Source organism: Eptesicus fuscus, chromosome 5 (genome assembly GCF_027574615.1).
Source record: "Eptesicus fuscus isolate TK198812 chromosome 5, DD_ASM_mEF_20220401, whole genome shotgun sequence".
NCBI lineage: Eukaryota > Metazoa > Chordata > Mammalia > Chiroptera > Vespertilionidae > Eptesicus > Eptesicus fuscus.
In genome coordinates this window covers 56,514,129-56,525,025 of record NC_072477.1, presented here as the reverse complement: position 1 = coordinate 56,525,025, position 10,897 = coordinate 56,514,129, and the positions used below count along the sequence as shown (strand labels likewise).

Sequence of the window (10,897 nt, the reverse complement as noted above, 5' to 3'; positions counted from 1 at the left end):
GGCTGGGCAGCTGCCATCTGAGGCTTGCCTGTGCCTTGGGCCAGCCCTAGATGGCTGGGCAGCTGCCATCTGAGGCTTGCCTGCACCTTGGGCCGGCCCTGGGCAGCTGGGGGGCTGAGGGTGGGTCTGGCCGCTCCACACACCTGCCACCTCCCAGCAGGGCTGAAAGGACTGGGGGACTCCGGCGGGGCTCAGGGGACTGGACGCCACCATCTTGTGGCTATGGGTGCTGCCATCTTTGTGATGGCATGATGGTCAATTTGCATATTCCCTCTTTATTAGATAGAGTAGCCAAGATATAGAAGCAACCCAAGTGCCCATCAATAGACAATTGGATAAAGAATATGTGGTACATACATATAATGGAATACTACTCCACCATAAAAAAAATGAAATATTACCATTTGTGACAGCATTATGGACCTAGAGGGTATTGCGCTAAGTGAAATAAGTCAGAGAAAGACCAATACCATATGATTTCACTTATATGTGAAATCTAAAGAAGAAAATAAGAAAATTGAACAGACTCATACATACAGAGAATATGCTGATGATTGCCAGAGAGGAGGGAGGTTGAAAAAGGTATAGGAATTAAAAAGGACAACTTTGTAGTCACAAAATAGTCATGGGGATGTCAAGTACAGCATAGGAAATAGTCAATAAGATAGTAATAACCATGTATGGTGCCAGGTGGGTACTGGAAATATCTGGAGGAACACTTTTTAAAGATTATGATTGTCTAACCACTATGCTGTGCACCTGAAACTAACGCAAAGTATTTAATGTGAGCTGTAATTGAATTTTTTTAAAAAAGTAAATAAATGAACAAACAAGAGAAAAATAAACCTATAGATACAGGGAACAAACTGATGGTTGCCAAGTGAGAGGAGTTTTGGGAGGATGGATGAAAAAAGGGGAGGGATTAATACAAACTGCCACTTATAAAAATAGTCATGGGAATGTAAAGTACAGCATAAGTAATATGTACTAGTATATATATATACATATATACATATATATGTATGTGTGTAGAATCAATAATATTGTAATAACTATGGTGTCAGAAGGGTAGTCAACTTATCAGGGTGAACAGTTAAGTGATATAAATGTCTAATCATTATCTAATCATTATCTTGTACATACATCAACTGTAATAAAAAAGAATTGTACATGTTGTATTTAAAGAGATAAATATATAAAAAAAGGAAAATTGCCATCAATTCAAGTTATTCCTAAGACTAAAATAAAGGCTTATTGTATCCCAAAGGAAAACCAACTAAGCTTTTTAAAAAGACTCATACATTTATTAAAACTTTGAAGACATTTAACAATTTATTAAAGTCATAAATATAAATTCTTAATATTAACTCTAGAAACACGAGAATTCAATTTCAAAGGCTTTAGAAAGAATTCCTTATGAAGATGTTACTATTACATTCTTTGTTAGCCTGGTACTTGGAGCACTTTGGATATCATTTCACCATTTCACCCCCGACCCAGCAGTAGCACAGGAAATTGTGGAGAGATGAGAGTCTCATATGTATATTTATCTAAATGCAGTACATCGCACCAGGTTTCCCATTTACAATTCTTTGGAGCAATAAGCCTTTAGATTCCCGTTTTCCCCAGTCAGGGAAGAGCCACTCAAGTGCCTCTGTCCTAACACTCCTCTGTACTTGTCAGGTGTTAAAGCACCGGCTGAATTGTCACCACAGGACTCCGAATAGGGATGCAGGTAAAAATGTCTCAGGAGGAGCCTTACTCTGTTCTTCCACATCTCACATACGCTTGGCTGGTCACAGGTAGGCAGGTGGAAATAAGTTAAAATTTTTGCAACTCAATTTTTACACAAATAGGTTATGATTGTTAGTGTAAGGCATGACAGAAGAAACGGAACCATCACTTTCCTCCAACGTGACCGTGTAACTCTGAAGAAGTGGCAAAAGCCATCCTACGAGGGGGAGGGAGAAGAGGAAAATTAAGATTGTTTCGTAATGCTCCAAACCTGAACTCAGTAAAATACACAGGAGGTTCGAGATGAAACAGTAAGATAACTCCTAGGTTTTAAAAGTTTTAAAAAAGGAAATACCAAATAGGCAACCTGCAATTAGGAACTTTTGATGAGTTCTGAATTGTAAGTAGTTCACTATGGGAGGTAGAAAAAGACATGGGGACACTTCAGGTTGTCACTTAGAACAGGAATACTCTCCTCTGCTTTTGATTCACTTCTTTCAAAACCCAAAAGCGATGGAGACTCCTATGGGGCATACCTCAGTTTTACTGCACTTTGCTTTATTGTACTTCACAGTGTTGCATTATTTTTGTGTGTGTTTTTTGTTGTTGTTTTTGTTTTGTTTTTAAACACAAATTGAAGGCAAGACCTTCTACCACAAAGAGATTATGCTCACTCTATTGCGGTGTTCTGCAACTGACCCACAAAATTCCTGACTTAGGCCTATATGTTATGTTTTTTCCTGAGCAAAGGACAGATGCCATTTGGGAAACTGCCAAACACTAGGTCGAAAGTTATCACCTGAAACACAGCAAGCAGCTCCATTCAGAAAAGTGGAGAGAAAGCAAATTGGAGTCCAGACTCTAGATTTTAACGGCATCCGGGAGAGTGGTGGGCATGCCCCGTTTATGCAAGTGGGAAATTTTGACTTCATGTTAAAAGGATATTCCTTTGCTAATGTTGATTAGCTAAAGAGCAGAAACAATGCCCTCCTCTTCCCCCGCCCCCACGCCCCAATTTAATCAATTTCCTCTAAGCAGAGGGCTCTTAGGGGCCAAATGCCTTAAGACAAACAACTCAGGTGGGGTTCTTAGAGTTCACAGGTTTCCATGATTGAAGACGAAGACACACATACACATACACACATACACACACACACACACACACACACACACACACACACACTGCAAAGTATGCAGGAATTGAAGCTTAACACCCCAAACTGTTCATACAAAGTCAAGGTTCTGGTTTAGATACTGCCTATTCTTCACAAATGGAGCCCAATTCATCACTACGAAACTGCCAACATGAGGCTAAATTTCCTACAATGTCTTGTCTAGCTCCCTGGATTATTTTAATGGCTGTTTTTAAATAGTTTGGGCTCTATTTATTCTATAATCTGGGTTACTTCAGTCGTTGATTCAACTCCAATAAAGTTGAAAGAAACAGGGATCTCACTCAGAATTCAAGAGATATGCTACCCTCTTGCTGAAGGATGGTGGCTTGATTTGACCCTTAGCATGATTTGGGAGCTGTAGGCCAGGGGCCTGGCCCTCTAGCCCAGCGATTTTCAACTGGTGTGCTGCAAGATTTTTTAAAACATGCAATACCCGACTATTTAGTCAGCGGCACTGGCCTCTTTTTCCTTACATTATATTAAAAAAAAAATGACAACACAAGAAGAGCTATCCAGTGTGAGTCAATCAAAATTATACCTTCTTGTTTTGGTCAGATTGGCAAAACAAAACAAAAAGTAATGTAGCTTTTGGGACAGAATTGTAGGTGTGGGACAGAATTGTAGTAGTTTATGTGTGCCATGAGAGATAAAGGTTGAAAATCGCTGCTCTAGCCTAAACCACAGAGACCAAATGAGATACAGCTGTAAGCCAGGATGCCTAGGTGCGCCCCACTTAGGGCCGGGTGCAGTGTATTTAAAGTTAAGGAACTTTGAGTCATCACTGCTATTGGGTGTCCCTGCCCACTCACCAGAGGTGTGAAGGCGGGAGAAGGGGATGGCTTTTCATTCATTCTAACGTTTTTGGCTGGCGCTCTCCAGCCTGCAGAGCTGCAGAGTCCATGAGTGTGCTTCTCTCCAAAGAGGTGCTTAAACTAGGCTCAGGAGGAAGACTTCACCTGGCTGGACCACCCTACTGCTGGCTTCACCAGCTTGGGGATCTCTCATGGCCAAAAGCACCGAGGCCTAACGTGGGCGCATCCTAAAACCCGGAGGGTGTGCAAACCTAAGTCCTGCGCGGCTGCTCCTGAGCAGGCGAGCCAGAGAGCCGTCTAGGAGCGGCCGAGAGAGAAGAAAACCGGATTCACACCGAACGTGCCGCTGAAACGAACGCCCCAAGGACTGACGCCGCCCCTAGGTCCCTCTGGGTGCCAGCTGCGTGGGCTTGCCCTGGGATGCCCGCCCCGCACACCCACCCGCTCCGCACAGGGTCCCGCGCCCCGCTCACCCAGCCGCCTTGCGCCTCCAGCCAGGTGCGGTGCTGCCCCGTGAGACAAGCGCACAGCAAGGTCACCAGGCTCTGGCAGTCCCGGTCAACCCTGGCATTCCATTCCTTCAGCGCCCACGTGTGGCTTGCCGGCGGTCTCTCCAGCAGGAACCCCGCGAAAGCCACGAGCGCCACCACTCGGCCCCAGCTGGGGCCCCGGGGGTGTCGAAATACGTTCTGCATCGCGGTCGCCACCATCTCCACGCGGTTACCCGGACTTCGGCGGAAGCGGGTCCAGGAGAGCTGGTAGTGCTCCTGTATCCGGGAGGAGAGGGAGCGCATCACCGCGGCCTCGAGCGAGGACGGCGGGCGCGGGGCGCAGCTGGGCCTCCGGGCGCAGTGCTCCAGGTAGTCGGTTAGCAGCCGGAGGGTGCGCAACGTCAACTGGTCCTCCATGGCCCGGCGGCAGCCCCGGGCCTGGCTGCGCTTCCGCGGGCTCCGGGATGGGCGGTCCGGCCCCGCCCCGCCCGGGGGCAGCTTTTCTAGGCCCCAAAGGAGCCTTTAATGCGCATCCCACCAGCACCTGGGCGGGTCGGAAAACCAGGTGCAGCAGCGCGCACGCGTGCACGTACTCACGCGGTCCTCAGGGCGGAGTGAGCGTCTTTGGGATGGTTGTCTAGCTCCTGGCTTGGGGCCCAAGAACCTGGAGGGGACAGTCTGGGAAGTTGGGTAGACGCTTGCCTTCTCTTAAGGAGAGGCTGACGAAGGCTACTCACAGCCTCCACTGGCGAGGATTATCAGCATCTCTCAACTGGACGGAAGCAGCCAGGTGTCTGTGGGAGATACTCTTTTTTTTTTTAAAGAATATTTATTAATTCATTTGATTGGGGGGGACATTGATGGACATGAACACAGAGGTTTCAGGTGGGCTTCTATGTTACAAGATCTGTATATTGTCTGCCATCCAAAGTCAGGTCTTCTCCTGTCACCTTAACTGGGACCCCCTACACCCCTAACCCCCTTCCCTCTGGCAGCCACCACACTGCTGTTTGTGTTCCGAGTTTCAGGTTTATGTCCCACCTATGAGTGAAATCACATGGTTCTTAGCTTTTTCTGACTGACATATTTCACTTTGCATAATGTTCTCTAGGTCTATCCGTGTTGTTGCAAATGGTGCTATTTCACCCTTTCTTATGGCTGAGTAGCATTTCATTGTGTATATGTACCACATCTTTACCCAGTCCTCCACTGCAGGTTGTTTCCATGCCTTGGCCATTGTGAATAATGCTGCAATGAACATAGGGGTGCATATATCTTTGTGAATACATGATTTTGAGGATTTTTTTAGGTAAAAAAAATCCCCACAGCACTGGATGAGGGTTCCCTTTTCCCCACAACCTCTCCAACACCTGTTATTGCTTGTCTTGTTGATAATGGCCACTCTAACAGGTGTGAGGTGGTATCTCATTGTAGTTTTTTTTTTTTTTTTTTTTTTTTAATTTCTTTATTGATTAAGGTGTCACATATTTGTCCTCATCCCCCCATTCCCATCCCACCCCTCTCCCCATGCATGCCCCAATCCCCTGTTGAACTTAACCGTTGGATAGGCTTATATGCATGCATACAGGTCCTTTGGTTGAACTCTCCCCCTCCCCCCACCCTCCCCCTACCCTCCCCTATCCTCCCTCTGAGGCCCGATAGTCCGATCGATGCCTCCTTGCTTCTGGTTCTGTTCTTGTTCCTCAGTCTATGTTGTTCATCATTTCCTCTAGATGAACGAGATCATATGTCACTAGATATATACTAATAAGAACTGAATGTGAGACGAGCAATAATATTTATGCTGACAGGCAAATGAATCAATCTGTAGCGAGCTTCCCCCTGGACCAACAGTTCTTTTGAGACCCAATTTCGATGTCCAGTAGTTCCTTATGTGTACATGTCAGCACTGACCCCTCAGCTCTGGATGGTGGACAAATGGTGGTAACGGAGGTCCGACTCCCTCTGGTTTGGTCTCGGCCGAACCCAGGGGCACGGCGTCACCCAGACTAAGGGGCACGTGGCCTCACCCATACCCAAGGGGCACGTGGTTTCACCCGGGCCTGGGACCCAGCCTCACCCGGATGGATCCAGGGGCGCACGGCCTCACCCGGACCCAGGATCTGGCTTCACCCGTACCCAGGGACGCTTGGCCTCTCCCAGACCCAGGGGCACGTGGCCTCACCCGGGCTTAGTTGCACAAGGCCTCACCTGGATCCAGGGACACATGGTCTCTCCCGGACCCAGGGACGCTTGGCCTCTCCCAGATCCAGGGCCACTTGGGCTCACCCGGGCCTAGGTGCACGAGGCCTCATCCGGATCCAGGGACGCATGGTCTCACCCAGACCCAGGGATGCTTGGCCTCTCCCAGACCCAGGGCCACTTGGGCTCACCCGGGCCTAGGTGCACGAGGCCTCACCCGGATCCAGGGACGCATGGTCTCACCCGGATCCAGGGACGCTTGGCCTCTCCCTGACCCAGGGCCACTTGGGCTCACCCGGGCCTAGGTGCACGAGGCCTCACCCGGATCCAGGGACGCACGGTCTCACCCAGACCCAGGAACGTTTGGCCACTCCCAGACCCAGGGCCACTTGGGCTCACCCGGGCCTAGGTGCACGAGGCCTCACCCAGATCCAGGGACGCATGGTCTCACCCGGACCCAGGGACGCTTGGCCTCTCCCAGACCCAGGGCCACTTGGGCTCACCCGGGCCTAGGTGCACGAGGCCTCATCCGGATCCAGGGACGCATGGTCTCACCCGGACCCAGGGGCGCTTGGCCTCCCCCAGACCCAGGGCCACTTAGGCTCACCCGGGCTTAGGTGCACGAGGCCTCACCCGGATCCTGGGACACATGGTCTTACCCGGACCCAGGGACGCTTGGCCTCTCCCAGACCCAGGGCCACTTGGGCTCACCCGGGCCTAGGTGCACGAGGCCTCACCCGGATCCAGGGACACATGGTCTCACCCGGACCCAGGGACGCTTGGCCTCTCCCAGACCCAGGGCCACTTGGGCTCACCCGGGCCTAGGTGCACGAGGCCTCACCCGGATCCAGGGACACATGGTCTCACCCGGACTAGGGATGCTTGGCCTCTCCCAGACCCAGGGCCACTTGGGCTCACCCGGGCCTAGGTGCACGAGGCCTCACCCGGATCCAGGGACACATGGTCTCACCCGGACCAAGGGACGCTTGGCCTCTCCCAGACCCAGGGCCACTTGGGCTCACCCGGGCCTAGGTGCACGAGGCCTCACCCGGATCCAGGGACACATGGTCTCACCCGGACCCAGGGGCGCTTGGCCTCCCCCAGACCCAGGGCCACTTGGGCTCACCCGGGCCTAGGTGCACGAGGCCTCACCCGGATCCTGGGACACATGGTCTCACCCGGACCCAGGGACGCTTGGCCTCTCCCAGACCCAGGGCCACTTGGGCTCACCCGGGCCTAGGTGCACGAGGCCTCACCCGGATCCAGGGACACATGGTCTCACCCGGACCCAGGGACGCTTGGCCTCTCCCAGACCCAGGGCCACTTGGGCTCACCCGGGCCTAGGTGCACGAGGCCTCACCCGGATCCAGGGACACATGGTCTCACCCGGACTAGGGATGCTTGGCCTCTCCCAGACCCAGGGCCACTTGGGCTCACCCGGGCCTAGGTGCACGAGGCCTCATCCGGATCCAGGGACGCATGGTCTCACCCGGACCCAGGGACGCTTGGCCTCTCCCAGACCCAGGGCCACTTGGGCTCACCCGGGCCTAGGTGCACGAGGCCTCATCCGGATCCAGGGACGCATGGTCTCACCCGGACCCAGGGACGCTTGGCCTCTCCCAGACCCAGGGCCACTTGGGCTCACCCGGGCCTAGGTGCACGAGGCCTCACCCAGATCCAGGGACGCATGGTCTCACCCGGACCCAGGGACGCTTGGCCTCTCCCAGACCCAGGGCCACTTGGGCTCACCCGGGCCTAGGTGCACGAGGCCTCATCCGGGTCCAGGGACGCATGGTCTCACCCGGACCCAGGGGCGCTTGGCCTCTCCCAGACCCAGGGCCACTTGGGCTCACCCGGGCCTAGGTGCACGAGGCCTCACCCGGGTCCTGGGACACATGGTCTCACCCGGACCCAGGGACGCTTGGCCTCTCCCAGACCCAGGGCCACTTGGGCTCACCCGGGCCTAGGTGCACGAGGCCTCACCCGGATCCAGGGACACATGGTCTCACCCGGACTAGGGATGCTTGGCCTCTCCCAGACCCAGGGCCACTTGGGCTCACCCGGGCCTAGGTACACGAGGCCTCATCCGGATCCAGGGACACATGGTCTCACCCGGACCCAGGGACGCTTGGCCTCTCCCAGACCCAGGGCCACTTGGGCTCACCCGGGCCTAGGTGCACGAGGCCTCACCCGGATCCAGGGACGCATGGTCTCACCCGGACCCAGGGACGCTTGGCCTCTCCCAGACCCAGGGCCACTTGGGCTCACCCGGGCCTAGGTGCACAAGGCCTCACCCGGATCCAGGGACACATGGTCTCACCCGGACCCAGGGACGCTTGGCCTCTCCCAGACCCAGGGCCACTTGGGCTCACCTGGGCCTAGGTGCACGCGGCCTCACCCGGATCCAGGGACAAATGGTCTCGCCTGGACCCAGGGGTGTGTGGGCTCTCCCAGACCCAGGGGCGCTTGGCCTCGCCCGGGCAAGGGATCCAGCGTCATCCGGGTCCAGGGGCACTTGGCCTCACCCGGAACCGGAGTCCGGCCTCACCTGGACCCAGGGGCATGTGGCCTCACCTAGACCCAGGGACTTGAGGCCTCACTTATACCCAGAGGCGTGTGACCACACCCAAGCCCAGAGGCGCGCAACCCCGCCCGCACCCGGGTCTCAGCGGGGCCCTGTCTTCCCGATCCCAATTCCTGCCGGTCAATCCCCCCTCAGCAATTCTCCTGGCCATCCTTCCAGAGCTCCAGTATGGCTGCTGCAGAACTCGTCGGGCGGCGGCTCGGCAAAGCTCCGGTGCACCCGGTGCATGGCGGTGGGCCAGTCTGGCGTCGCTGCGTCGGCCCTTGGGTCTGCATCGGTGGCCGGTCGCCAAGCATGCGCACCTGGCCGCTTCCGAGGCGTTGAGATTCTTGACGGACTCAGAGGTCAGCAAGCGCGGAGTCTCCCACCCCATGTCTCATAGGGGTTCGTCTGTCCGTGCTTGGCTGCCAGTGGAGCCGTCCCCTCAGCCGGAGATCGCCGGGGGAACTGCGCCGAGCATGTTCCAGGTCGCTGTTGTATCGCCTGAGCCATAGTTCTTTTGTGTCGCCTGAGCCGTAGTTCTTAAAGTGTGGTCTTTGGGTCACCGGCATCAGCATCATCCCACATACCCCTCTTTTATTCTAGTTGTAGAGCATCTACTCAGCCAGCCTTATGGTGGTCTTGGATGGTGTCTGCTCTGCTCTCTTGTCGTAGTCTCAAAGTTGTTGTGGTAGGCAACAATCAGGCTTCCGCCCTATGCCTCCATCTTGGTCCTCCTTTGTATAGTTAAGTCTTGATTGTTGTTGGTGTCACTGGGGGGGCTCTCTTTGTCTATAAAGGAAGAGTTGCTGTGCAGGAGACACGTTTATGGGCCGGGTCTTGGTGCAGCAAAGCTTTGGCGCTCACTGAATATTCCCGTTGAATGTGTCCCTTATGCACGTGGTTGAAATCTGGTGTCATCTCCTACAGACCACTAGATGCCCTCGTTTCTGGGTCTCCAATGGGGTGTAGATCAGCTACTGCCTTAGGCACTCAGCAAGGATTACAGCAAAAACTGTAGTTTCTTCCTCCTGTCTGAGAGGCCCTGGAGCATTCGACTAGAACAGCAGATCATCTGGTCCGCTGCCAGAGGGCAGGCCACCCACATGCATAAGCCGTTGCTTGGGGCGCAGGTGTGCCTGCGAGACTTGCGGGGCAGGTCTTCAAAACGTGCGGGGCGGGTCCCAGGGCGGGGCGGGGTCTCAGGGCGCCCACAGGCCATGGTGCGGCGAGCCAAGATGGCTGTGAGTCTGGTCCTTCTGCCTTCCACGTATCTAAGTCCCCTCGTTCCGCACTCCAGCGCAGCAAACACTGATTGCTGGGCGCACCTCCGCAAGAGTCCCGCCTCTCCCCGCAGGCATCTGGGTCTCCCGGGGTTCGCCAGAAGATGGGTTTCAGGGTGATGGAGAGCCAATCTCCCCTGGGTTTGGAACAAAAGCCCCTCTCCCCCGCCACCAGCCAGACCCACGCACCTCCACACCTCATCCCCTCCGATTTCGCTGGGTGCGAGGCAACAGAACAGCCCCTAACCTCCGCCGCCATCTTTTTCAAACTTCTCAATCCGTACCTCTTAATCCCTTCATTTCAGTCAACTCTACTGAAGTCTAGCGCCGCCGGGAGGTGCACGGAAAGGGCGCCCGGGCCTCCGTCCGGTGCGCGGTGCGCGCGTCCCGTGGATCCAGGTGCGCGAGGGCCGCGCGGCTGGGACGGGCGCTGGGCGGCCGCCGAGCTCCAGGCACCGCCATCGCCGCGTTCCGGACGTCGCCGCCGCGGCGTCCCCCCAATTTATACTTCTTAATCCCTTGAATTCAGTCAACTCTACTGAAGTCTAGCGCCGCCAGGAGGTGCACGGAGAGGGCGCCCGGGCCTCCGTCCGGTGTGCGGGGTGCGTGGCCTGCGACACCAGGCACGCGGGGGCTG

At 54.5% G+C, this 10,897-nt stretch overlaps 1 protein-coding gene across 1 annotated transcript; it reads right to left on the bottom strand.

Moving 5' to 3' along the window:
* Positions 1–1,837: 1,837 nt before the first annotated feature.
* Positions 1,838–4,629, bottom strand: BCL2L10 (BCL2 like 10). Its single transcript, XM_028147856.2, has 2 exons — positions 4,195–4,629; positions 1,838–1,951 (listed from the first exon to the last, which is right to left on the bottom strand). Exons 1-2 carry the CDS (start codon positions 4,627–4,629, stop codon positions 1,838–1,840), a joined length of 549 nt encoding a protein of 182 aa, XP_028003657.2.
* Positions 4,630–10,897: the final 6,268 nt, after the last annotated feature.

What these genes read in the sequence shown, in the direction of transcription:
- BCL2L10 (XM_028147856.2), bottom strand. Translation starts at nt 4,629, where the DNA reads ATGGAGGACCAGTTGACGTTGCGCACCCTCCGGCTGCTAACCGACTAC. An exon ending in TGGAGGCGCAAGGCGGCTGG is followed by an intron (nt 1,952 to 4,194) that starts GTGAGCGGGGCG and finishes TCCCCCTCGTAG; the next exon opens with GATGGCTTTTGCCACTTCTT.